The following is a 27,423-nucleotide window of genomic DNA, read 5'->3' on the forward strand; positions in this document are numbered from 1 at the left end:
ATTAAAACGGTTTATTTTAGCAAATAACTAAAACATAAACATGGAACCCTGATGGCCATCATCGCTTACTGGCCCATCATCGTCACTCGGCAGCTCATAACTATTGGATTTTCGTTTGCTAGCCAATTAAAATGCTTTCCATCATGTGGCACGGGCCCAGTGGAGGCGCATGGTGTTTCGTAACGGGCAGCAACGATGGCCCTATTTATTAGCACGTTTATGAGCCTCGCTGGTAACTTTCACTAAGAAATCGACGTCCGAAGAGTATGCGCAAATTGGGATAAGACTCGATGGCGCGTCACTAAAGATTCCCTCGATGTCTCAATTAAGGTAATGTGATCGCATCGATTTATGGTGGACAGCTGAACCGGCACACCGGAAGCACCGAACGACGTTCGGTGACGTTCGGTGGTAACACGTGACCACATAGCGGCTCGAGTCGAAAACATTTCAAGGGACATGTTGAATGGGCTTTACCGCTTGTTCTATATTATGCTTTCTTCTCTCTGTGAGGAGCGATAGCGGGGTTTCTTTGCTAACGTCGATATGAGGATATGCAGTTTTCCATCCTTGAGCGGTTGAGGTGTGCAAGGTGTCCAGGGGCAATCGAACACAATCGAGTTACTGGAGGCTCTGACCGTGAACTTTAAGGCGTGAGGACGAAAAGCGAAAACAATGGACAACCAATGTTTGTGTAGGCTGATATTACAAAGTGAAGGAAGGTCATACACACGCGTCATATGGGATCTCTTTTCTACTGGCAACGTTATGGAAACTATATATAAAATGTAACGAACGTCTAGAAAGCACCGCGTAATTTTCCGTAAGCCTATTCAACGCAAAAAGAGTTGGCCGTTGAGCCGCTGTTTTCGTTTCTAAAAGCAACAAGAAGCCTTTTGATTTATCTAGTTGTAGCGATACTAAATCATACGATAAGGTTCAGCAGTGTTCGTAATAATTGGGTTGAATAAGAGAAGGTGGAGAGGAACGCCGGTTCTTTCGGGTAACACTACCCAGCTTTTATGGCTTATCAACTTAAATTAAGTTTTTTTTTAACAAAATTTTATTTTTCAGATTTCTTTTACGTGTATTACGTACATAATGTTATTTCACGTTTCTTCTTTTTTTTTTAAATTATAGTAAATATCCTTCTCCATTTATTTGCAATAATTTTTTTCGCTGTAATTAACGCAGTTATCACAATAAATTTACAATCCTAGTTTTTCAATTTAGAATCTAAAAAAATACGTACAGCTCCAACAATGGTTTAATTTAGCTTTCTTTTATTTTTAGATTGTACTTCATTCATTCATGCCTCGTTTGTGTAGCAATTTATGTTTTTTCTACAAATGATTGTTATGATCTTACTCACTTTCATCTGTGGTATTTTTACAGATGAAAGTGGGTGAGTTTCATCTGATGTTAGTTAGCAGTTATCCGTTCATTCAAATTATTTCTCACTTTGAGGACGACACGATTGCAACGCAGTTTCAATGATGATTAATCCAGATTTAGGGTTAACCAAGCTAAGGTGGAATGGATCAAGATTTAAGGTATTTTTTCGTAGAGTAAAATTAAACATCGAAATGAAATTGTCATTGGTCTTTATTTATAGCATTTTCACGCTGGCTCTCTCTCCATTTTTTTGTGGTTAAAACAAAATCCACCTAAACACCACCTTATTTTAACAAAATCTCTTAGGATATGCTGATGGAATATTGAACTATCTAACGAGTGGTTCCCTTAATTTTAAACGTTTTTGGTTACATCGTTTTTTTCAGCGATCACGTATATTACTATCCTCTGCGAATGATTCCACACTACAACTTAGAGATCACCTCTACGATCTTTTGTCGGTAACAAAAGTTTTCAATATTGATTGAGCATTGACTAACGATCGTCGAATGGAGGAATTTGAATGTGAGAGCATAATGAGTGATGAATAATAAAAAAATGTAGTGAAACAAGTGCACATTATGTAATTCTTCTTGTACCCGAGACCGTTAGCCGTGTGTTTTGGCACGTCGTCATAGTTCGTCATGAAAGTTAAAATAGTATTGATAGATTTTTATATAAAAAAAGAACAACAAAATGGAATAAAGAAGTCCTGATAAAGCATCGACAGGGTTTTGACTTTGTTTTTCTCTTTTGTGTTAATGGGGGATACCCGATACTGATATCACTGTAAGGCACTTTAATAAACAATGGTACCTTCAATTATCATGCGCTCGGATTGTACCTTCGCAGTTTCAGTTGAATTCCCTACTGTCCCAGCTCTTCGTACGGAATCATTTCCGTAACCGTGGACCATTTTTTGATTGACACGTATAGGAAAATGGCAGCCATGAACACCCCGACGGAACCAAAGAAGGTGGCCACGTAGATTCCAAGCGATGGCAATGCTAGAGCCAACTGAAATGATTGAAGCAGATGCACAATTTAAATACCGTACAGTTGCAATCAACATTTGGTTATAAAACACTTACCTTAGCTTGCTCGGCAAGTTCCTGCGTAAGGGTGGCTCTCTGTCGGAACCATAACATGGGCACCATCAAATCTGGAACATTTTCGAAGAAGCTGTGAAAAGGAGAAAAACAATTTAATGACAATCATCGCAAGAGAAGAATTTTCGTCCATCGAAATAAAACATACCCAATACCCTTCAGATTCTGAAGATGTTCATTTATCTGAAGCTGAGCGCGTACGTCCAACGGAATTCCGGTCGTCGGTTCGATGGCCATGTAGAACTCATGCTCGGTTCGATTCGGGTGCATGCCGTCCAGCGAACTGCGGTAGCTTTCGTCCGCGAGGTAGAAATGCGGGTATGAAACAAACGTCGGCGAGCCATACTTGCAAGCAGAGGCATTGAACAAACCCGGCTTCAAATCGGGACAGTGGCTGGAATCCGCATTACACCAGCAGCTCGCTTCTGGGTACTTGGTCCCGTTGTCGAACACCCGCTCATCTCCGACGTACTTCGTGCCGCGGACGTCGTACAGCGAAACCTCTTCGCTAGCCTGCAGCGTAATCGAACGGCAGATATCGGACGGAAAGAGCGTAATGTTGGTGGGCGTCACCTTGTTCGCTGGCCACAGTTCGCCGCTTGTACCGTACACTTCGCCGCACCGTCCACTGTACATACCGGTCCGGGGTGATCCGTTCCACTGGGTAAGGAAGCCGGTATTTTGCAACCCATCTGCACCGGTACGCATCGTGAATGACCCATCGAACGTTTCACTCAGATTGCGTCCAACGAACCAACCAAACTTATCGAAAGGAATGTTCAGTCCGGTAACGTTGAGGGTTTTCAACAGATCCAACAACGGGTCTTCTACGCCATCGAAAAGCAGTTGCCGGACTGGCTTATTTTTCCACATCAATGATCCGTGCGTATTGAGCACAACATTGACACCATCTTTTATCATCCAATTTGAATTGCGCATCAGATAAGCCGTGTTCTGGGAATAGAAATTAAAGAGATCGTTTACACCGACCGGAAATTGTCGTTGAAAGTACAACACTTACCAGCGTGATAACGTTCAGGTTGGTGATCACATCGTCCAGCGATCCCTTGGACAGCTCGGGAACAAAATGCCACGTCCGACGTTGTTGGAACGTGACGGTACCATTGTCATTCCACACCAGATTCACTCGCTCGTGCAACTCGGAGAAGGTATACGGTCCCACCTCGACGAAGTTGGGCTTCACCGAACGGTTGCTCAGCTGGTCCGCGTTGGTCCAGTTGAACAGGTAGATTTCCAGGAACATGGGTATCGGCGTCCGGATCCAGTTTTCGTAGTTCGACGATCCCGGTTTGACGACCAGCTTCTACGGGTGGAAAAAAGAGCGTTTAGAACGGCGTCCCACAGCTTGTTGGCAGGGACAACACCTACATCATGCAGAACCTTCTCCGACATGGATGGCCACAGTACGCCCAAGGTGATGGCTGCCAGAATCAGGAACGCCGAGCAGCCGAGTGATACCATTTTTTTCTGTAAATTTGTACATGATGAACACATGTTTGCGGTTGGTATCGAATGCTTTTTGGTTTCGGTTAAGATCGATGGGTGTCGTTGACGATTGCTTTGGTGAAATACGACACTGTCTTTCAGGTCAACGCTACATTAAAGCGGGCTGCAAAGAACGTGCACGTTCTGTGGGGGAGAAACATGAAAATAAAAGAAATGTATCTTTAGGAAAAAATCGCATTGATGTTACGGATTGCGCTGAGTTCGCAAATGTACACCGAACAAACCGGTGGCACATTGACGACTCATTATTTGGTTGCCGTTATTATCTACCATAGCTATCCGAGCATTTGGTGACTCATCCACGAGGTTGCAGACTTAAAGTAAAAGATTTTTCTCTTTCTTACTCCGCCTAGCGTATTGGACAGCGGTCATTTGCCCGTACCATGCTCTTTGTTATCACCCCATTGCCTAGATGTTGCAGGAAAACAAACTATGTTCCATTGAAACAGATAACGAATATAGCAATGCGACTGAGTGCACTTTTACTGAAGGAGACTAAGGGGAATAATAGGATTACTGATTTTGCGTGTCACGAACCGAGCACATAACACAGTCGTATGTAACGATAAGTAATCGAATTATAATATTTTTTAAAGACATTTGAGACTCCATAATATCGGTATTATGTTGGTGCCAAAAGTTGGTAAAAAGCAAGCAACGATTCCGTTTTTCCTCTTCTGTATGTTATCTCCCTTGGCAGATAGAAAGATCATCCTGTCTTGAGACGAATAACGATCGGAAATGGAACTTGGCTCCACGGTTGCATGCTCTACTGTGCAATTGTGTTGCAATCTTACGATCCTCGTAAGCTTCAACAGCACCGATTCGTTTCAAGTGGCATTGGCATGTTTGCTGGTCGGCAGTGTTATTTAATGCGTCGCGATGATTGAAAATTGCAATCTATACAGGTCGTCACTTGCAAGCGATAATCGCACGAGGAGCTTAGTTCCTATGATAAGAAATGTTTGTGGTTGCGTGTCTAAATAAAATTCTTGCTGCTTAGTGACCCTGAGAGGAAGCACCTACGTGTTACGGTATCGCTTCCAAATACAGACGATCGTAAGCACTGTGAACCGAAAATGATCGCTGTTACACAACGGTACTGTTATATAAAATAAGTTGAAAGTTGGAGGGTAATTAAATCTATTATGTGTACACAACCGCACTGTATCGTGGAAGGTAAAATGATTTACGTTCTTCGCTAAATTAGTATGATTCATACTGCTCTATCGACAACCAAACATTGCACCGTCACGACGATAAAATTGGCTTTGAAAAAGCACCTGATCAAACAGGAAAGACTAGAAAACCACTTGTTGGCCGTTTGTGCACTTGTGTTTTGTTTTGTAAGAATAAACTACCTTGGCAAATCAATATTCCGTTTGTTGGCTTAAATTACAATACGAATTATTACCTACACCGCGACCACAGACGAGTTGTTTACTACTGGCGAACGAACGAACTTCCTATTCTGTTTGCGAGATAAAAACAACTGACGACAAGTGTTGGTAGAATCGGGGTTCGGAAGATTCCAAAATTCGATCCCTACACGGATTCTAAAGATTTGGATCCCACTTGACCGATTCTAAAGATCTTATTCGATTAGGATTCGAATCAGACTTGATTTGTTTGGGACTTGAGTGATTTGAGTCGAATTAGTCACATAACGAGTTGATCTATAGACAATGTAATTGATTTCTGTTCACTCAAATCGAAAGCTGGATAGAATGGATTATCGGACATAGATTGAGTTTTTTGCGCGATTTGCATGTTAGGCTCTAGAAAAAATCCTTGAAACTAGTTTTTACAAACAAATACAGTAGAATATTGATTATTAGAGTTGTTATACCCAACCAAACCCTTTTAGACCACGGAATGGCAATGGTTCAGACCAGGGCCAGACCATTTTTATATATATACTATATACCATATATACTAAAATAACTGTGCCCGATTTTCAATGCCTGCCAAGAACATTCCCGGTTGACAAAAATTCAAATTTTTTGCAGCTGTCATGTAGTACCAGCAAGTTTTTCCATGGCAGATAGCTGGGACTCTTGCTGGAACTACATAGTACCAGCAACAATGTCAATTTCTGTCAACCGGGTTGTTTCCTTACGTGAATAGATTTTCATGATTAACAGAACTACTTACCTGAACCTGGAACTACTTAGGTGAATCTCACATTGGAAGTGTATGGCACGTTTTTATTTCTGAAAAGCGAGCTGTGATTTGATGAGGATTCAGATTAGCATAAACAATTTCCAGACCGACATTTTATTGGTTTACATCGAGACGATGTCGCGGCTGTTTCTTGGATTGGGATTCGGATTTGGGGATTTGGTTTGCCCACCACTACCACCTTCTGTTTGCTAGATGACAATAAACTGGCGACTTTGGTGTTGTCATTCTTCAACAGGTTCGTTCCGTTCACTTTATGAATTGTGAGTTCGACTTGTTCAATATATCTGTCGTATTGTTCAAATAATCTATAGCGTATAATCACGTTTCAGATGGTTTTTAACGTGGTTTCCACGGGGAACAGCCAAGTTAGTTAGATTTTACGGAAACATATGTTTTTCTAGCATAATTCAATATCGAACATTTTTCATCATCTTATCAACGCTATACATCTAGAGAAATTGTTGTCCGTTACCCCTGGCCACCTAGGGTTGTAGTAACAGCTGTAACTAAAAAACATAGCAACCATAGTAAACAACTTTGAACTTGATGTGATTGCTTACTCGGTACGTTGTTTGAGACACTGGAATTTTGTAGGTTTTGTTTCGAATAATAAACGTTTAATATTCAGAATTTATCCATTTTGGTTACCCATTTTGCGTAGTGTTTTCGCAATGCTTTTCTATCCGGAAATAAGTATACAAAATGAGTTGAAAAAATTGGTATGTATGGCTCAAAGTTGGCCAGATAAGGTTATTGAACTCCTGCAATATTTTCATGCCCTGCAGATGTCATGTGCGGATCAAGCGTACGATTACGAACTGGAGCAAAAACGTGAAAGGTATTTAATATATGATTTAATTTTATGAGTTCCAAACGTTTGAAGTTGTTTATTTGTAGACTTCGAACGCTATTACAATCTGAGGAGGAGCTACTGGGCCGTGAAATCATGCAAAAAATACAAGAAGAGGAAGCAACACGTTTACGAGTAAAACAAAACGCTCTGCTAACCGCTAAACAGGACCAGGAAAGGCAACGTGCCGAATTTGTTAAAAACAAAATGATACAACTGAAGCTGTAAGTAACCTAGCGAGCTTCTTATGGTTGTAATTAGATTTCATAAATATGATTTTATATTTTGCGAAACTAGAAACAACTGTGACGAAATAAGGTGCTTCATGCAGCAAAAATATCACGAAGAATCCAAAAAGTGCCAGCTGGCACAGATAGAAGATAAAATGAAACTGAGACAGGCAAAAATGGACGAAGAAAGAATGTGGATGGATGTTCACGTGCGGAAGTATAAGATGGATGTACGTTATACGTGTATTTAGGTTTTTATTCGGTACTTATTAGTTAATTTTTCCCATTGCAGCTGGAAAAGGAGCTCTCAGAAATGCGGGAACGAAAGATACTGGAACAGAAAACACTACAAAACATTCAAAATCAAATCAAAGAAAAATCGTTACGAGCTGGCCAGGAAAAGATCGATTTACAGAAAATTGTATGTGCTTCTTTGCCTTTCCCCGATCACGACCCAAAGCTGAAGGTGATGGATAAAATAGATTTAGCAGTGGAACTCAAGGATCAGATCAATTTTCGCAAAGAAATGGAACGCCGCCGGGAGGAACAAGATAAACAGGCTAGCCGGGAGATGAACGAAAGGCTGGCTCGGGAGCTGGAGCAGGAACGAATATCCCGCAGAGCAGAAGAGGATGTGTTAAGAAAGCAAAAGGATCAATTCTACCAGTATTCAAAACATGTTCAACGACAACGGCAGCTCGAGGAAGGCAAAGTGGAAAAGTTAATCAACGATACAAGAGAAAAATTTGCGCAGGAAAATCTAGAAGCGTGCCGGTTGGAAAAACAAAAACGTCTCCAAATGGCTACCGTTGCTTACGAAGGTCAACGATTGCAGATCGCCGAAATGGAAGCGCGAAAGGCGCGGGAACGCGAAGCACGACAACAGGAAGCTCTGCGGGAGCGTGAGTTTCAGGAAAAGAATCGCCAGGAAGCGGAACGCGCCGACTACCGAATCCAGACAGCGGTTCAAAAGTACAGGGATACGCTGAAGGAGCAGATTAAATCGGCCACACTGGAACGAGCGGAAAGAAAACGTTCGAATCAGATGGAAACGAACAGACTGATTGAGCGCAGTTTCGATGAATTGAACTTTGTCCACAGCTATGTGAAAGGATCTTTCGAATCCCATTTCAAAAGGCACCCAAATCTATCACTAATGAAAAAGAAATACTAGTTCACACTCTGAATGTAGGTATTAAATACACCAAATGTTTATTAAAAACAATTGCTTTGTGTTTTCGAAACTAAATAAAATAAATTGTACATTTGTATCACAATCTAACATTGAATTTCACCTTACCAAAGAAACTGAAGTGAAAATCTAGAAAGAAATTGCGGAATTGCTCGAGAAGCAGACAGATTGAAAGGGCTTTATCGATAGATGCGGTCGGAAGAAAAACGGTCTGGGCATCATATCGTTGGCGTTGAACGTCTTCTAACGATCTCTATTGTGAAGCTGTAAACATCGAATCGCTGGGTAAGGACTAAACAGTGTTCCAACAGAATTCAAGCGACGATGTAGACATGTCTAGGTAAAAAGAATTAAAAACATTTTTAAGCTTTTTTTACTAGAATTTGTACATCCACCATTTGTTTGTAGAAAAATCCACCTTTCTTACACATCTCCAGCAATTTCAGGATCCAAGCTCACAACAACCTGGTCGGAAAAATCATCATGCTTTCTCGTTCTGTCTAATTGACAATTGTTACCAACGAAACGAGAAAGCATGATGATTCTGTCGGCCAGGAACTTGCTCAATTCTGAAAATCATTTTTATTCGATAAAGTTTTGAATTATTTCGGATAATATAACTCGTTACAGAGGATAGATATTTGAAAACCGCGCTCTTCACGATATTGAAATTTACTATTTTTCTGAGAAATTGGATTGGTGTTTGACTCTCTCCAATTGTTCCAGAATAATAGTTTTTATTGAGGCCTGCATTTTGCAACGAGAGCTAATTTTGCACAATGATTTGGGTAAATGCGGACAGGCTGTGATTAATTTATGCTACATACAGTGCATTGCTGTCACATTCTCCCCTGTGTTTGAAGACGTATTCTATTAAAAAAAAAACGAAAAGATCAAGTTACACATACCGTGCCATAAACCATGCAAAGTCTAGTATACTTTTTGCGTGCAATGTGTAAATGGAATGTGTAAATGTTTTTGTTAGTTTTACTTATCGATTACTTTAATATGTTGATAGATGATAGTGACTTAAATATGATGATTTTTATAGTTTTATAAAATATAATATTTATATTCTTCTTCTTCTTCTTCTTCTTCTTGGTGTAACGACCTCTTGGTCAAGCCTGCCCGTTAAGGGCTTACGAGACTTGTTTCCCTGTTGTACGTGGATAGTCCTCTCGTACAGGGGAGGGTCCGGTCACGGTTGGCATTCGAACCCACGCCGTCGAGGTGGTCAGCCCCGGCGCTCATGGGCCGATTTTCTAGCCGGCGCTACCGCTCGGCTGTTGCGGACCCCCGCGAAATATTTATATTATGATGAGTAATATTTTATCTAGTTCTGTTCCGGCCGTCTTGCCAAGCAGGCCTATGTCTATGTTGGTAAATGTATGTTATACTTGAGTTAGTTTTAAGATGTGTTTGCATAGGCTAGCAATCTGCTATCAATAAACATTTAAGCAATACTCACTGTTACTTGCTGCACAATTGTAAGCGCTCATGTAACAGCTGTTACCAAACGTGATGTCTTTACCTGTACCATTGCTTGGTTGGCAACAAATTGGAGCATACAGAGCAGGACATATTTCGAAGCATTGTGAATACAGTACCAACCCATCAGTTGCAGAGCTAGTCAAAGCGACGACCAGAAGTACTACAAATAAAGCATCAAAAATCGATTATATTTAAAAATAGCATTTGTTTTAAACATTTGTTTTGTTAATCATTTGAACGTTGAGTTTATTCATAGGAAAATTAAAGATGGTTGTATTACCTGAAATAATAGTAACGGAACGCATTTTCTTGTGACGCTGTTTTGTGTTCAACGAGAAAAGCTTAACGAAACGTTTCTTTATTGTACGCGAGCTGCTTGTAAACTGAGAAATGTTGCCAACTCGCCCAGTATTTGAATTAAAAAAAATGATATATTTATGATGACAAAGTGTGGTGTTACCATGAACGAAAGCTGATTGTGCCTGATTCATTTGCACTTCACCGTCTGTTGATGTGTCGGCTGAATAAACCCTTTCACAGTTTCGTATCCGCCTCGAGTCTCACACGGACAAGAAAAGTGCTTTGTATCTTTGTTCGCTATCCGGCGTTGGTATAAGCAGTAGTGGCTTCAACTTTGTGCATGTTTCAATATTTTTGTAGAAGTATGAATAGGCTTTCGACAGTGATCTCAAAATTGTTCATATTTTTAAAGGCCTGGAAAAACAATATAATTTTACATATGACAAATGTTGGAAAAATATTTTTTTCTCATTTGTACAGTAGAGAGATTAAATATAAAGCTTTACTAAAATATGCGATCGAACGACGAAACCTGTTTTGTTAAAGAGTTTAACTAAAAACTCACGATTGTTACCCCGGGATAATAAAGAAAGACATGGTAAAATTCTTGTCGGAACGAAAGATTAGGGCAGAATAGTGTCAAGTTCGTAGTTCAAGTAGTGTAGTTTTGCCTATATAACGCCTATATTGTTTAATAAGTTCGGTATTTTGATCTGAGCGTTACCACATTTAAATATTTGAAATTCAAAAGAAGTTGTTCGAAAATATAAAATATGCTATTATGTATACCTCAAAACCTTGCAGAAAAACGACAGAACTTCGCTGTGAACTTTCTCAATAACTAGAAAATATGTAAAGATCTATTGTTACACAAACTGAGGTGTTTTGAAAAGACTTTTCATTTAAGGGGTCACATGCTCAAATTGGTTCAGCATTCATAAAGTTATTTACAAATTTGTTATTTCAGCAGAAAATACCAAAAAAGGTTTCTGTACCTACGCCCCATTAAATTATTTATTTCATAAACTAAAAACCTCGACGGTGTGGGTTCGAATCCCAACCGAGACCCGACCCTCCCCTGTACGGGAGGACTAACTAATCACGTACACATAGGGTAAAAAGTCCTTAACGGGTAGGAATGACCAAGAGGCCGTTACGCCAAGAAGAAGAAGAAGAAACTAAAAATTACAGAAGAATCTTTGTTGTACAGAGTTATCTGTCTTCAAAAGACCTTTCATTTAAGGGGTCTTCTTCTCTTCTTCGAGGCGTAACTGCCATGTTGATCATGCCTGCCCGTTAAGGGCTTATTGGACTTTTTACCCTATGTGTACGTGATTAGTCAGTCCTCTCGTGCAGGGGAGGGTCCGGTCTCGGTTGGGATTCGAACCCACGCCATCGAGGTGGTGAGCCCCGGCGCTCATGGGCCGATTTTCTAACCGGTGCTACCGCTCGGGGGAACATTTATACCCTTATTAGACGAGGGCATTTTCTGTCATCTTTGCCCAGTATTTTTCTGCCAAAATTGGCTTTTGACATAAAAATGCTGTCCGCTCGTGTAATAACTCAAAGTTCCACAAAATGTGTTTTGCAGTTAATTGATCATTTTCATGTTTGAATTTAGCGTATTTTTCAACCTAGTGTAACGAACAAAATCTGTTGCAAACAACAGAGCAAAAAGTATACAAATCGCCACTTTAACATAAAAATACTAGGCGAAAGAAAATCGAAACCAATCAATGTGTTGTCAATGGCCACTTGACACTATCTTCCAAAATCGACGGACAGAAATATTCCTCGTCTAATAAGGGTATAAGGGGTATGTTGCTGAAATTGACCGAGGTACTAAAAAGTTATTAATAAATTCATTATTTTAGCCATTATTTCAAGTTGTGACCAAGATTTTTGAAGTTTGTTGATGCCCCTAAATCCGAATCCCAATCCAAAAAACAGTCGCGACATCGAGACGATGTAAGCCACCCCGTTCACAGAAATTCAAAATGTTTGTTGTTGTCATGTAGTTACAGCAAGATTTACCATGGTAGATTGCTGGAACTCTTGCTGTAACTACATGACAGCAGCAAAAAAATACATTTCTGGCAACCGGGAGTTAACTGAAAGACCGGGCCCTTTTTGAGCTCGGGCCTACAAAGCGGCTGCTCGGTCCGCTCATACATAGGAAGATCCGCTCCTGAGATAGTAGTTACTAAAGAAAAGCCACTCTCCTCATTTACACTGTAAACAAGACACGCACCAGCTTTAGATGAAGTTGCCTCATAAAAAAACTGATTCTATACATCAATTCTAAAAATCATTTTTATTCGATAAAATTTTGAATTATTTCGGATAATATAACTCGTTACAGAGGATAGATATTTGAAAACCGGGCTCTTCACGTTATTGAAATTTACTGTTTTTTTGAGAAATCGGATTGGTGTTTGACTCTCTCCAATTGTTTCAGAATAATAGTTTTTATTGAGGCCTGCGTTTTGCAACGAGAGCTAGTTTTGCACAATGATTTGAGTAAATGTGGACAGGTTGTGATTAATTTATGAAAGATTCAATGCACTGCTGCCACATGCTCCCTTGTATTTGAGGACGTATTCTATTTAAAAAAAAAAAGAAAAGTTGAAGTTAAACATAACCATGCAAAGTCTATTACTTACAAAGTTGTATACTTTTTGCGTGCAATATGTAAATGGAGTGTGTAAATGTTTTTGTCATTTTTACCTCTCGATTACATAAATATGTCAATACTACGATATTATTTACTATATAATATTTATATTATTATGCGTAATATCTTATCTAGTTCTATTCCAGCCGTCCCAGCAATCTGGCCTATGTCTATGTACCCGGTTGACAAAAATTCAAATTTTTAGCAGCTGTCATGTAGTACCAGCAAGTTTTTCCATGGCAGATTGCTGGGACTCTTGCTAGAACTACATAGTACCAGCAACAATGTCAATTTCTGTCAACCGGGTAGTTAAATTTTTGTTATACTCGTGTTAGTTTTAAGATGTGTTGCTATAAATAAACATTCAAACAATACTCACTGTTACTTGCTGCGCAATTGTAAACGCTCATCTCACAGCTGTTACCAAACGTGATGTCCTCACCTATACCATTGCTTGGTTGACCACAAACTGGATCATACACAGCAAGGCACATCATTTCGAAGCATTTTGACTTCAGTGCCAATCCATCAGCGGCAGAGCTAGCCAAAGCGACGACCAGAAGTACTACGGAAAAAAGACCAACAATCGATTGTATTTTTTAACTTTAAAACATTTGGTTCATTAATCTTTTGAACGTTGAGTTCATATATAGGAAAATTAAAAATGGTTGTATTACCTGATATAACAGTAACGGAACGCATTTTCTTGTGACGCTGTTTTGTGTTCAACGAGAGAAGCTAAACGAAACGTTTCTTTATTGTACGCGAGCTGCTTGTAAACTGAGAAATGTTGCCAACTCGCCCAGTATTTGAATTAAAAAAAAATTGTATATTTATGATGAAAAAGTGTGGTGTTCATAAACGAAAGCTAATTGTGCCCGTCTTTATTCATTTGCACTTCACCGTCTGTTGATGTGTCGGCTGAATAAACCCTTTCACAGTTTCGTATCCGCCTCGACAAAGAAAAGTGCTTTGTATCTTTGTTCGCTATCCGGCGTTGGTATAAGCAGTTCCCAACGAGAAATTTTGACGTTATTTTGGGGTAAAAGAATTCTCTTCAGAACTGCCCGCTCTTCTTACCGCTTACGGCGTAAACCGACTTCTGAAAAGAAGTGTAAAACAATTCTCTTTATACTTGCGGGACGCCTCAAAAGAGAACGCTTTTGACGTGACAGTGCGTTTATAACATCTATTTCTGACTATAAAAACAAATGACAAAAAACGTATATAGTAGCTATAGTTACTTCAACTTTGTGCATGATATATTTTTGTAGAAGTATGAATAGGCTTGAATATCATGAAGCATTTCGACAGTGGTATCATAATTGTTCAAATTTTTAAAGGCTTGGAAGAACTATACAATTTTACATGACAAATAGAAGACAAATGTTGGGAAAATAGTTTTTCCTGCTTTTTACTTTAGAGAGTTTTCATTCGTAGCTACGAAATATGAAGCTTGTGTTGTTAGAGAGTTTAACTAAAAACTCACGATGGTTGCAACGGGATAATAAGGAAAGATACGCTAAAATTCTTGTCGAAACGAAAGATTAGTAGTAGTAGTTCAAGCAGTGTAATATTGCCTGTATAACGCCTGTATTATTTGATAACTTCGGTATTGGGGTCTGATCGCCACCACATTTAAATATTCGAAATTCATAATAAGTTGTTTCTTCTTCTTCTTCTTCTTCTCTTCGGCGAGGATTTACTCCAGTACGGCAATTGAATCCAGCTTCCTGGGCCTTCGCAAGCTAACTTGGAGACATAGACCTCTATTGGTTAAGGACTGGCAACTAAAGGCCGTATGTCCTGATTTTCTGTAGGCGTCACATTTTGACTGCCACCATGCGGCCAGGAACACTGCTAACCAACCACGCTAGTGAGCAGTCAAATTGTGGCTGTTCACCCGCCGTCACGAAAGGAATATTTCTTCCGTTTGTCAGACCGCACGAAACTCGTGATCCGCTTGATTACTCAAACAGCACAAGCTGTGCGTCGGCTAGGATTTCTCTGACTTGAGCTCCAGTTCGGCGCCACCACGCGGTCGTACCGTAGATAACCTTACTTTTCGGCTAACTATTTCAGGAACCTCGTGCATTGCTAACCATCCGCTCTGATGCAACGCCCGACTGGAACTAATAAGTTGTTTCGAAAATATAAAATCCGCCAAATATAAAATCCGCCAAATATCAAACTCATGCAGCAAAACGTCAGAACTGCGAAACGTCAATGGACATTTGTTTTAGTGATGAGGAAACTGAATCCTTACTGGGATTCGAATCTTTCGACCCAACTCCATTTTGAGATTCGGATCTACGAGTTCGAATCCCAATCCAAGGAACAGTCGCGACATCGAGACGATGTAAACCAACCAATGTCGGTCACACACTTCCATTGTGAGATTCACCGCTGTAAGCAGTTCTGTTGATTATGAACATCTATTAACGTAAGGAAACGATGTACTTCGCAGGTCATAGCTATTTTTGTATTTAACACTGCCACAAGAAGATGATCAATGGAGAGTGAAAGTTTTAGCAGTGAGCTAAATGGGTTGGATTGAGTAGAACACCTCGGATAATCGACATTCTATTGTATTTTTTGTCAAAAATAGGTTCCAAGAATTTTACTAGAGCCTGACTTGCAAATCGCACAAAAAACTTAATCTATGTCCAATCCATTCTATCCAGTGTCCGATTTGAGTTAACTGAAATCAATCACATTGTCTCTAGATCGACTCGTTACTTGACTAATTCGACTAACATTAAATTCAAATAGTTCCGGAGCAAGTGAGAATCGAATCAAATCAAGCCAAAGAAATCAAATCTGAATCGAGTCCTCATTCGAATTAAATCTTTAGAATCCGTCAGCTGGGATTCGAATCTTTGGAATCTGTCTAGGTATTGAATCTTTGAATCTTCCGAATCCTGCCAACACTAATTTGTTTACATTCGGTTTCTTAACTTGGTAGAAAGTCGCTCAACACTTGCTGTTTCGTTCGTGAAATAACTTTCCAAAGTCGTTGAATTGGGCGCTAAATATAATAAGCATCCTGTGCCATGAGTGATAAAGAAAAATCCCGTCGAAAAAGACGGACCAGTGAACCGGATGCTGAGGAACAGAATGGTGAGCCAAAGGAGAAGGCCACTCGGCCGGCGTCACCTGAAGAGAGCAAGGAAGACGACGAGGACGGCGATGACGACGGATGGATTGGCCCTTTGCCGTCGGCAGCCGCGCTACCCAAGAAGAAAAAAGGTATATATACATTTGCAGACATCGGCATGAATGGGAAAAGATTCATTTGCCTTCCTATCGTTTGTAGTGTTGCAGTTTGAAAAATTGTACATCGAAAGCCTGCCGGATTCAGAGTGCTACGAGAAATCGTTTATGCACCGGGACACCATCACTCACCTGGTGGTGACGAAATCGGAATTCATCGTGACGGTCAGTGTAGACGGTCATGTTAAATTTTGGAAAAAGATGGAGCTGGGTATTGAATTCGTGAAGCATTTCCGCAGTCATCTCGCCCCAATCGTCTGTCTGGCTGTGAATTGCGCGGGAACGTTCCTGTGCACGGCGTCGGTAGACAAGAGCATCAAAGTGTTCGATGTGATCAACTTCGATATGATCAACATGATCAAGCTGGAGTACGTGCCGTATCGGGTCGAGTGGATCCACGGCATGGGCGATGTGTTGAGTTATTTGGCAGTGTAAGGAAACTATGTTTAAGATATTTGATACAGACCATTCTAACATTTTTGCTTCTTTTATGTTACAGAGCGGATCAAGATTCGCCTGTCATTAGAGTTTACTCTGGCAACGGAACAAACACTCCACTGTATACGCTCGAAAAACTGCACACCAAACCGGTGGTGATGATGCGCTACAACTCCACCTTCGAGGTGACCGTTTCGATCGATAAAGCGGGTATTCTGGAGTACTGGTACGGGCCGCGACACGATTTTAAATTCCCCACCAAGCTCGTCCACTTCGACTCGAAGCTCGACACCAGCCTGTACGAGTTTGCGAAGAACAAAACGATCGTGACATCGTTAAGCTTCTCGCCGGATGGTAAGAAGTTCGCCACCATTTCCACCGACCGTCAGGTACGCGTGTTCGGCTTTCTGAGCGGGAAGCTGTTGCGTGTGTACGACGAAAGCTTGGCACGGTACAGTGAAAGCCAGCAGCTGTCACAAACGCTTTCGAACATGGAGTTTGGACGGCGGATGGCGAACGAGCGCGATCTGGAGAAGTCGGATGCGTTTGCGAATACAAACGTAGTGTTCGACTATAGCGGCCACTTTGTCATGTACCCGACGATGCTAGGAATCAAGCTGGTTAACATCGACACGAACCGGTGTGCAAAAATCATTGGTAAAAACGACAATTTACGACCATTGAATCTGGCATTGTTCCAGGTAAGTTGCCGGGTCAGTTAGCCAACGTTTGAAATCGCTGATTTTTTGTCTCCAATTTGTAGGGTAAAGTAAAATTTTCCAAAGCGGCAACAACCCTCGAACAAGAGGCATCGGACAATAAAGCTGCACAATCCACCCCAAACGATCCCACGCTGTTCTGCACAGCGTACAAGTAAGTATTGCATTATTGCAATTTTGAAATCAATTTGAATAGCGTTATCGAAAATAATTCTCTTTGATCATCGTAAAGGAAACAACGATTCTATCTCTACACGCGACGGTTGCCGTCCGACTTGCAGGACATGGAACGTGACGTGTTCAACGAGAAACCGTCCAAGGAGGACATTATTTCCGTCACCGAAGGGCAAGGTAAGTGATTGCGTGTTTTCGAGTAAAATTTCCACAGGTTTTTGATATTTAAAATGCGATTATTTGTTTCGCCCCGCACTCATATCGGTTACCAGGAGAAGGTAAATTAGATAGAATATATTGGTATCCAATCATGCACACGCACGTCAACACTACGTTCGATTTTATATATGAATTATGATGCTTATTTGACATTTTTATTTCTATTGCCTGCAGGAGTTCAAAAGATCTACGAAAACGCTGTACTGCACACCACGATGGGGGACATTCATATGCGTCTGTTCGGCAAAGAGTGTCCCAAAACGGTGGAAAATTTCTGCGTCCACAGCAAGAACGGCTACTACAATGGGCACCTATTCCATCGAGTGATCAAGGGCTTCATGATACAGACCGGCGACCCGACCGGTACCGGTACCGGCGGTCAGTCGATTTGGGGCGGGGAGTTTAAGGACGAATTCTGCTCGACGCTCAAGCACGATCGGCCGTACACGATCAGCATGGCCAACGCGGGACCGAACACGAATGGCAGCCAATTCTTTATCACCGTTCTGCCGACGGTAGGTATTGGGAATGGGTTTCGGATCGGGCGGGTCTATGACACTGGTTTATCATCATTTCTCCGTTACCTTCACAGCCTTGGTTGGACAACAAACACACCGTTTTCGGAAGAGTGCACAAGGGCATGGAGGTAGTGCAGAATATATGCAACGCGAAAACCAACCCCAAAACCGACAAACCGTACGATGAGATTCGCATCATCTCAATCAACCTATCGTAGGGGAATTGTAAAGGTAAAGTGCCCAATAAAGAATTCACAACGTGTGGTCAGGATTAAAAGATGACTCAAATAACGTTTAATTTAATCTACATATTTTGGGAAAAGTGTTTAACAAAAATGTTTCTACGTGGTTTGCTGGGGAAGTGGTGCGGGTGGTGAATAAGGTGGTGGTTTTTGGTATAGATCCGGGGACTTTATCACTTCATCGTACTTCGGGGGAGGAGGTGGTTCCGTATCTTTAGAAAAAAGGAAAAAATGAAACAAAATATCAAATTGTTTCTTCAATATGATCGTCCATTCCTATGTGTTTTTTTTCTTACATTCCGGAGGTTGACTCCGCTCGGACGATGCCTGTGCTCGTTGATCGCCCTGGTAGATGGTGAACACCGCGAAACGTTGCGATGAGGCTGTAAGAAATAAAATTGTAACAATACATTCCTACACTGTATTGTTTTCCAATATTAGGCATTGAAAATTATTCCTACGGGCTGATGATGATGGATCGCCAGGTCGGTTAACTGCTAGTCCGAAGTAGTATATTCGCCGCTGGAAAAAGATGACAAGTTAGTGTAAATAATAGAAAGACGATATCAAGCAGGAGCTGGGAAATTGATGTTATGCAGACAATATCTACTTGTCTTTTTTTTATTTGAAATCGTTAATGTTTGAACTTATCCCATACCATATGAAATTTTTTGAATAATTTTCCGGAAACACAAAATACCTCCGTTTTAACAAACCATCTGATTGAACAGAAGTTTCTAGAAATGAGTCGAAAAGTTGCGCATCGTTACAACGATTGCGCTTAGTTTTTGGACCTAGTTTCTTGGTTGGCAGAACAAAGTGGAATTCGATAAGTGGGACAGATAAGGGATGTGTTATTTCCACTTCAACGAAAAGATGGAAAGGTAAAAATTTCATTAACTAGAAATAATGCATGGCTGAGGATAGAAAAATGATTGTTTGTAGCACTGTGCGTTTATCAACGCTTAAGAAAGACAAACGTATCAACAAACATTGTAGTGAGGGTGCTTTGCAAATAGCGGCATGATTCGCGAAAATAAAACAAAATGTTAGCCAGCCGAATCAAGTGATAATAACATTTGAATTAAACAATGGCAATTTGTCGAGTCATCAGGTATAAATAACTGGTTTCAAACGGAACCAAAAATTAATACCGCAATAATTGTTCTACATCGCAGCTTTCTTAAATTTTTGTCGGAAATTGCTTGCTTCTCGTAGTACAGAAAAATATAAAACCTTGAATATTAAATTATAATAGCTTCAATATTAGAGCCTAAATATTAAAAGAAAAATATTAGGATAGAAAAGAAGCAATTCGTTTTTGTTTGTTCATTTTATCGAACATACTTTTCTTTATCTTGGAAAAGTTATATAAAGTTCTATTTACTTGGATCAGTTATTGATTCGATGAATATGTTTGCACATTCACCAACCCGATAAGGTTATCTCTCCGTTCTCAATCGCATTGCAACCGGTGGTGCAAGTGGCCACTTCAGCGAACGTTTTGAGATTTCCGTCAACTTACCAGCACGACAAAGAACAGCATTACCACCATGAACATCCACATCAGATGAAACACCCAGGACATGTTGCAGGATGCACTAGTGTCTAACGGTTGCGCAAATAAATAAAATCGAAAATGCCTCTCAACAGACAACCGCGCCTATTTTACACCAAGGTGAAGGTAAAAACAACCCCGTCGGATGCTAATTGGCTATTCAATACGGGTGAAAACGGTTTCAATTATGCCCAGTTATCCAGCGTGGTAGACGCACATGATGACGGTGATATCGGTTTTGTAGCGGTTTATTTTTGCGCGTCCGTCCGTTTCAGCATCAATCGAACTGTTTGTTGTCCATGGGTTTTTTTTTGTTCCCTTTTTTTTACTTTTCTCGTCACTTCGTCCTTTTTGCAGATTTTTTTTTTCAGATCAAACCGATTTTTGCTCAAATATTAACCCATCCCAACGAATGCCACAATTAAGCGGGATATTTGTGCTACCAGCATCCAGTGTGAACTATTTCCGGACGTGGGACACACACATAAAATTGCGTGATAAAAATGTCGATGCGTAATATCTTCTTTTTGGTTGTCCGTATGGACGTTGTTTCGGTTCCGATGCTACAAGGTTTTCGCTCGTGGTGTTTTTGATAATTATTTTGCTTTGAATGTTTGCAACTTTTAGCAATCAAAAGTGGAGCAATGTGGTACGGTAGGCGTGATTAACAAAGCAATTAAACTTTAACTGAAATTCACTGCAATCTTATTCAACTGTTGCACATGCACTACAATCGGTTGAACAAACGTTAACGCGAGCCGAGTCTCAGTAATACTGCGTCTAAAGCTAAACCTGATGGAGCTAACACTGTGCGGTTCTTCCTGTTGCGCTCGTTTCTGCGATTGTTCAGATTGGCCAAGTGGAAGTTGTCGATCGATAGAATATCCACTACCACCAGCTAGTAGTTAAAGACAAAAAAAGGCAATTCTTCCTTATCAAACGTTCGAAATAGATAATACAGTATGGTTTTCCAACACGAACGCAGCTATGAAAGCAGTATGTGGTGTACCTTGCTAGCCTTTATGAGCGAAATAGTCGACTTATTTTTGGTCATTTCCTCTTCAATGGGCCATGCTGATAAGATTCCGCCATTACTCGATGGCCCTTGGTGCCATGCGTTAGGGCAGTTCATCGTTTCGCCCGGCATTGTTACTCCTACGTTCGACGTACACCTTAGCGGTGCTGGTCACGAAAACATCTACCTTGCTTCAATTACTTGCACCTCGCTCGAAACTCGGTGCAACATTCCGCACCGAAGCACTCGACCCAACGCACGAGTACCGCGGCCATTAACGTCCGATTTGTGGGCTGAAGTGTCGGGATTAATTTTGCACCATTGACTCTCGACAGGATGCCACTTGATGCGTTGCGATGTGAACGATTGCGGAAAGGAGTGGTTGATTGGGTACCGCTGGGTTTGCTACAGCTGTAAGATAAATAAAAATAAGATTTCATACTTCATTGTGAGGGTCCGCAACAGCCGAGCGGTAGCGCCGGTTAGAAAATCGGCCCATGAGCGCCGGTTCTCACCACCTCGACGGCGTGGCTTCGAATCCCAACCCCCGGACCGGACCCTCCCCTGTACGAGAGGACTGACTATCCACGTACGTCTCGTAAGCCCTTAACGGGCAGGCATGACCAAGAGGTCGTTGCGCCAAGAAGAAGAAGAAGTTCATTGTAGCAAGGTTTTAACAACTGTGTACAATTAGATTAGAAATAAAATTATAATTTTTCAAAACTTTAAATAATGAGCTCGTAACGCGGCTGAAAGTTAAAATATTGTGTGAGATGCTACATTTTATTTAACTAATTGTGCCAGCTGATGGAATCAAGGGAGGAGTCGTGTTAGGAGAAAATGTGGAAAAATACGAATCAATTAATGTTTTCCTTTCCCAAACCAAAAAAAAAACTCCCTTTCGTAGCTAGATAACCCACATCGTCCCTTAAAAAGTACAGTATGTTTTCGTGTAAATCTGTGGAAAGAATAAAACATAAGTGACGCTACGTTGTCTTGTTGGTGTTAAGTTTTTTATTTTGGGCAAATGTAATTTTCACAGTTATTTGAAAAATACAATGTTATTTTTGTATAAATTGCATTAAATGGAAATTTAACTGTTTGATACTACAATCGCAAACTAATGTAGCGCAATGTAAGAGCGTTAAAATTAAATTAGTCGTATAAAGCTTTGAATGATTACAGAAGGAGTATATGAAATTAGTTAAATCATTTAAGCAGGTTTTAATTTGAAATATGAAGGTTAGGTTCAGCGAAAATTAGTAGGTGAACTGGTTGAATTATGGATTAATTGGAAAATTGGTGATTTAAAAAAAATGCTAGCAGTTTTAAACAAATTAAACCCGTTACAACAATACTCAACAATGAGCCTGTTTTTCATAATTTGTTCTAATATCAAATGCTGTGGCTTTTCCAGCAAACGTAATAAAGCGAACATTTTCTTCCTGCTATTGTTGCTGATCATACTTAGCGTAGCATAATTTGATATGTCGCGGATTCACGATCAACAGTGTAAGAAAACGTGACTCCAGAGCGAGCTCTCTTTCGCTCGGAAGTTGCGAACAGCATGGCATGTGATCAATGCATTGGTCCACAACATGAGACTGCAATTACTTCCTCTCAGAAAAATGTCCTCTTCAAATCAACTTACCCCGAGAGATTGGTGTAACTTTAGGACAATAAAAAAAGGAAGCGATCGCTGGCGAATAAAATCGCTCCTCGCAGCGGCTCGATCGCACGCGATCTTTCTCGCGCACCTGCTCTCGGATGTTGCTGCTCTTCTCGCGGTTTTCGCGAACAGCGCGGCGGTCGCGCGCGCGTCGATCTGACAACACTGCGCCGCTCAGTGTTGCTCCGGTGCTCGACAGCTCCGCAGGTCTTCGGTTTGCGCTTGCGATTGGACCGATCTCGCTGGTGGTGTGTTAGAATTTCATGTAAGCGCCCGTTTCGCGTGTAGATGTTTTCTTTTGGCATAATGCGGATGGAACCCCAATATTGGTGCTAGTCGAACAAACAACGGCGAGGCCCGCGTGACCAAAGAAACGAAAAAAGCTCTGCCAGCAACGTTGACACATCGGTGCGAGATTGGTGATATCGTGTCGCTGCCTTGTGTCGCAGGGGGAAACACCGAGGAAACGTGGAGTGTGTCCGGGAAGAGGGCAGCAGCAGGGCAGCGTGTCGTGCCATTATCATCCCAGTGTCTAACAAATGGGGGAGGGTTGCACAGTGCGGCTGTAGATAAGCGGTTGTACGTGATCGATCTATTGTTTCGATCCCTCCAGTCGAGATCTGGCTAGCGCCGGCGAGCGCCAGTGCAGTGTTTTGTTCCGTGTGCTTCCCGGAGTATCTGCAAACGTCACTTGTTCCGTTGCGATCTTGTCTACCTGTGTTTATCGTTCCCTCTCCCTCCCTCTGCGGCCGTATCCGTGCCCTTTTCTTTCCATCTAGCATCATTTCTTCCACGGGCGCACCATTTTGTTTGCATTCCCACAATATATCGTACCGTGCGCGGCGATGCGTTCGCGTGTATGCGTATCTTTCGCGCCTGTGCGGTTCGATTTTGATAAACGTCCCGGTCACACTAGCACACGTGGGCCGTCGCCGTTTTATGTGTTCCTTTCTACCCGTGCGCCCCGCGAAGCCCTGTCAACCCGGGCTTGAAAGATAAACCGGACACCGGAGTAGGCATTTCGGGTCAAACAACATGGCCAAAACAGCGGAAGAGAAAGCTTTCCCCCCACCTTGAGGACACGCTGGTCAAAGGAATGTCCCTCCTGTGGGGGGGACTGTGTTTATATTTGCTTGTGGGTAGTTATGCGGCGAAAGTATGTGTGTGCATGAGAGTGGGTGAAATGTAATGTATTTTTTAGTGAAATGCAAAAAAATATTTTTTATATCGATCTCTACAGCAACGACTGAAGGGAGGTGAAAGGATATCTCCACTATGGGTGTGTAATTGGGCATTCCCTTCAGTCGTTCAAGATGCTGATCGATTGTTTGCATCCATATCTTTACATCCCTGTCAGTACAGTGTTTGCACAAGTGTCCATAGGAATAAAATAAACGCGAATTCCGAAGGGATTCTCTGTCGCCATGCATTAGCGACCAAGTGAAGGCAAGAAAACAAAAATATATGACACAGTTTAGTGCAGTGTAAATTGATTCACATCATTACACAGTCGGTGTGTTAAATAAATTCTACCACCATCATCACCAGCGGATAGTTCAACCCCCCCCAGTCATCGACAGACAACCAACAGACGGGGAAGGCCGTCTCGATAACAGGTATGAACGTTCTTCTCCCTTTAATGCACTTGCACGGTCCTTAACGGCTCGAGGTTAGGTTGCACGGGGTTTGATGAAGGGTGTATAAATAACACCCAGGTTTGCTTTAGCCACAAGGGAACAGAGAAAACCACCCATCTAACCAGTGCGTACGGTTTTGATCTATCGATCGATTGCGCGATTGATCGCTTCACTCAGCTGATCTATTGCGTCAACGGTGGCAAAAACGCGACAGCAAAACAGTAGCAGGCCTGTACAACCTGTACCTCTACTCCACGATTGCTCGAACGGGTCGCGATGACAACGCATCATCATGTCTACTCAGGGTTTGTGATTCACGCATTGCCATCTTTCTGGCCGAGGATGGAATAACCGATCTGTAATTATCGTTACGTTTGAAACGGATGAATCGAAGTAAAGCGCGCTGTACGTGTGGGAAAATTGTTCGTCAAGTAGGTCGTTGTGGCGTACATGGTTGTATAGTTTTTTTTCTTTCTTTTCGAAGCATTCTCTAAATCATACCCCTTACTACATTAAGCAACGATTCAGTTCATTTTGTAATCACTATGGGAATGATGCAATATCGCATCCAGTTCAAATCGCAACGATGTGCAGGCCCAAGCAGAATAAAATAATTTACGTTTATGTTATTAATTTATACAAGGAATAATTGTTTTAACATTACAAATTTCGTTCCTAATTTATTGAATTTTTTCCACATGCTTGATGTGATGAATTAAGAAATGGTATAACATGCCAGGAACGAATGTAAACATTAATCTTGGCGAGGTACTGTGGTGACGGTTTATTGTTCTTGTGTTGGATGCTAGTAGTTTTCTTTATTTTTAGACCATTCTTACGGGCCGATGCAAAATGCACCGTTACGAAGAGAAAGTATGCCATGTACTGAATAAACCGTTTTTATTGTTTTGAGTGCACAATCGTGGATTTCAGAATAATTTTTCATTTGAAAATATTTGTTTTGGAAAGAGTTTTGCGTTTCTGATACTTTATTTTTTCAAATTTAAGATAAGAAGTTTTTTCCCCGTGTGCGAAGTGGTAAAGTTCAATTTACGAACAATAAAGTCGATGTTAATGTTTTCTGTTCAGTTGCGAAATTTCTAATAAAATTAATTCTGTTGGCTTGAATACTTACGTTCGGCTTTAGCTAGTGCGCATTATAATTCGTAAAACACTTTATTTGCTCTACAGTTGCTCAGCTCGGCGGAAAGGTTTGTTGGCACAAGAATAGCAGTAAAAACTAGAAGCATTCTGCCACATTAAATCTTGCTTATCATCAACATAGGCTGTGCTAAGAACAAACAGTGAGTGATTGCAAAAATTATTTACGTTTTTGATGACTCATAAGTGGTTTTACTTGCGATGACTAATTAGAGTAGATTTGTGATTTTTGTTAGTGTGTTTTCGTTTCGAAATAATTGGTCTTATTTTTTGATAATTTTCACTTATACTAGTAGAACTTATCCTCTTTTGCGAATCGCACAGTAAGTGATTGCAAATATTCTTTACATTTTTGACACCTTATAAGTGACTTAACGCTTTCGATTCAATTCGAAAACTTTGTTTCTAGAGTTTTATGGCGAATACTTTTGTAAAAATGTTGTTTTCCTGTAATAACACAACCATTTTTTTACGATCCGTTAAAGAGCTTCATTTAAATGAAAAAATGATATGGCACCTTTTTATAACGATAATATCCTCTAATGGCTCTGTGCGGTTCAAAACTATATTACTAGAATCAGTTCACCGATAACATTTTAATTGAACGCATTTCAATGCAAATCTCTCGTATTGCATTAGTGCAACGTTGCAACGAATCAACAAACACGGAAAACGATATCACTAATCGCAACAGTGCGGTATATGTAGAAAAGCATGGAGTATCACATTGATTGGATGGGGAAACCTTTTTCCCTTCCTTCCTACCTTCCTCCAATGCGATCCCGCAGCGCACCTCGCGCCGCCCGCTTCGTTTTTGGTGTTGAAAAAAAGCATGAATCTCCAACAACGCGACCAAATGTGGCTAAATTCCTAAATGCAACCCGTCAGCGACCGCAACCCCACATTAGCACACCGGACACCAGAATTGACATATTCCACCGGACCGCACCGGTGGATGGAAAATGGATGCGTTTCTGTCGCATCACCCACGTTTAGGCCTCCCACTACCCCCCTACGTCTGCACTCGCTGAAAACCGCACGGGTGTCCAATGGGAATCAACCACCATCGAACCCCACCTCGGGTTTTACCGTCCGGCGAGGAACGCGAAGTTGATGATATTTCTACTGGCGGAAGTCACAAAATTTATAAATAATTACACAATCGTCCCGCCATCGGTACATCGGTCTGCGTAATGGTCTCTGTACTAATGAGAAGTAAAGGGGTATTCTATGGAGCGTGTTAGTGCGTGGGGATTGAATCGAGGGTATGTGACAGGATTTCTACTAAAATGGGTGCTTTGACATAGGGAAAAGCTATCACTCGTCACATGGCTGGTTTAAAGAAGGGAAACCACACGACATTTTCACATTAGCATAGACTGAGACACAAAACGGAATGGACTGTTGGAATGGAACTGTTGAATCTGCATTGATATCCAGATTTTTGTTTCGCCCAGGATTTTTCTACTGGAAAATAGCAAAACTAATATTCGATAATATTCGGGATATTCGCTGAAAAGACAAACTTTTAACTATTACTAACGTGGCGACAAACGTTGGATTGCTTTACTGTACAACACTTTATGGGGGCTAATTATTTGCAATTTTCTTTTTAAGCCATATGCAGCCACATGATTTATATTTGCTTGATTTAGAAACTGCATGAAAAACATCTGTGCATTTGTCTATTCTTCACCGCCATTCACCGATGTAAAGTAATTCATGAGGTCCATCAACAATGAAAATTAGCTCCGAGTGCGTTCAATAAAAAAGTTTCAGTTTGGAGAGGGTTAGAAATATCTGTTTGTTTTCATCATGACGAGAAAACACATGAAAATTTGGTAATTT

At 41.0% G+C, this 27,423-nt stretch overlaps 5 protein-coding genes across 9 annotated transcripts in view; 3 read left to right on the forward strand and 2 right to left on the reverse strand.

Annotated features, from left to right (window-relative positions):
* Positions 1-1,587: 1,587 nt before the first annotated feature.
* LOC131266685 (protein croquemort-like) lies at positions 1,588-5,514 on the reverse strand. Of its 2 annotated transcripts, none has more exons than XM_058269290.1 (6): positions 5,446-5,514; positions 3,894-4,154; positions 3,526-3,828; positions 2,653-3,458; positions 2,487-2,577; positions 1,588-2,412 (listed from the first exon to the last, which is right to left on the reverse strand). In XM_058269290.1, the coding sequence occupies exons 2-6, from the start codon at positions 4,017-4,019 to the stop codon at positions 2,263-2,265; spliced, it is 1,476 nt and encodes a 491-aa protein (XP_058125273.1). In that variant the 5' UTR covers positions 4,020-4,154; positions 5,446-5,514; the 3' UTR covers positions 1,588-2,262. The 2 variants fall into 2 exon arrangements, with proteins under 2 accessions (XP_058125273.1, XP_058125274.1); XM_058269291.1 differs by having other exon boundaries at positions 5,450-5,473.
* Positions 5,515-6,886: 1,372 nt separating this feature from the next.
* LOC131265893 (trichohyalin-like) lies at positions 6,887-8,469 on the forward strand. Its single transcript, XM_058268233.1, has 5 exons — positions 6,887-6,934; positions 7,001-7,053; positions 7,113-7,289; positions 7,363-7,525; positions 7,588-8,469. The coding sequence occupies exons 1-5, from the start codon at positions 6,887-6,889 to the stop codon at positions 8,467-8,469; spliced, it is 1,323 nt and encodes a 440-aa protein (XP_058124216.1).
* Positions 8,470-15,912: 7,443 nt separating this feature from the next.
* On the forward strand, positions 15,913-18,559 carry LOC131267471 (peptidylprolyl isomerase domain and WD repeat-containing protein 1). The gene is made up of 7 exons (XM_058270358.1): positions 15,913-16,201; positions 16,269-16,656; positions 16,725-17,364; positions 17,427-17,536; positions 17,615-17,733; positions 17,950-18,290; positions 18,368-18,559. The coding sequence occupies exons 1-7, from the start codon at positions 16,006-16,008 to the stop codon at positions 18,509-18,511; spliced, it is 1,938 nt and encodes a 645-aa protein (XP_058126341.1). The 5' UTR covers positions 15,913-16,005; the 3' UTR covers positions 18,512-18,559.
* Positions 18,560-18,607: 48 nt separating this feature from the next.
* LOC131263944 (uncharacterized) lies at positions 18,608-20,862 on the reverse strand. The gene is made up of 4 exons (XM_058266230.1): positions 20,061-20,862; positions 18,997-19,057; positions 18,832-18,918; positions 18,608-18,747 (listed from the first exon to the last, which is right to left on the reverse strand). The coding sequence occupies exons 1-4, from the start codon at positions 20,121-20,123 to the stop codon at positions 18,635-18,637; spliced, it is 324 nt and encodes a 107-aa protein (XP_058122213.1). The 5' UTR covers positions 20,124-20,862; the 3' UTR covers positions 18,608-18,634.
* A 2,105-nt stretch (positions 20,863-22,967) lies between these two features.
* LOC131262145 (uncharacterized) overlaps positions 22,968-27,423 on the forward strand; it is a 31,605-nt gene continuing 27,149 nt past the window's right edge. Inside the window, exons 1-2 of one of the 4 annotated variants that reach the window (XM_058264070.1) lie at positions 22,968-23,042; positions 24,140-24,393. The gene's annotated coding sequence lies outside the window, so the exon portion shown is untranslated. Of the gene's footprint in view, positions 23,043-24,134; positions 24,394-27,423 lie in introns of all 4 variants that reach the window. The other 3 variants (XM_058264069.1, XM_058264072.1, XM_058264073.1) reach the window with 3 other exon arrangements.

Source organism: Anopheles coustani, chromosome 2, assembly GCF_943734705.1.
Source record: "Anopheles coustani chromosome 2, idAnoCousDA_361_x.2, whole genome shotgun sequence".
NCBI classification, from domain to species: Eukaryota; Metazoa; Arthropoda; class Insecta; order Diptera; family Culicidae; genus Anopheles; species Anopheles coustani.

Coding starts and splice junctions, on each gene's coding strand:
- LOC131265893 (XM_058268233.1), top strand. CDS start 6,887: ATGCTTTTCTATCCGGAAATAAGTATACAAAATGAGTTGAAAAAATTG. Junction 6,935..7,000: donor AAAATGAGTTGAAAAAATTG/GTATGTATGGCT, acceptor CATGCCCTGCAG/ATGTCATGTGCGGATCAAGC. Junction 7,526..7,587: donor TGCGGAAGTATAAGATGGAT/GTACGTTATACG, acceptor TTCCCATTGCAG/CTGGAAAAGGAGCTCTCAGA.
- LOC131263944 (XM_058266230.1), bottom strand. CDS start 20,123: ATGTCCTGGGTGTTTCATCTGATGTGGATGTTCATGGTGGTAATGCTG. Junction 19,058..20,060: donor TGCTGTTCTTTGTCGTGCTG/GTAAGTTGACGG, acceptor ATCTTTTTCCAG/CGGCGAATATACTACTTCGG. Junction 18,748..18,831: donor GCGGAGTCAACCTCCGGAAT/GTAAGAAAAAAA, acceptor TTTTTTCTAAAG/ATACGGAACCACCTCCTCCC.
- LOC131267471 (XM_058270358.1), top strand. CDS start 16,006: ATGAGTGATAAAGAAAAATCCCGTCGAAAAAGACGGACCAGTGAACCG. Junction 16,202..16,268: donor GCTACCCAAGAAGAAAAAAG/GTATATATACAT, acceptor TATCGTTTGTAG/TGTTGCAGTTTGAAAAATTG. Junction 17,365..17,426: donor TGAATCTGGCATTGTTCCAG/GTAAGTTGCCGG, acceptor TCCAATTTGTAG/GGTAAAGTAAAATTTTCCAA.
- LOC131266685 (XM_058269290.1), bottom strand. CDS start 4,019: ATGTGTTCATCATGTACAAATTTACAGAAAAAAATGGTATCACTCGGC. Junction 3,459..3,525: donor ACCTGAACGTTATCACGCTG/GTAAGTGTTGTA, acceptor TTCTATTCCCAG/AACACGGCTTATCTGATGCG. Junction 2,413..2,486: donor AACTTGCCGAGCAAGCTAAG/GTAAGTGTTTTA, acceptor CAATCATTTCAG/TTGGCTCTAGCATTGCCATC.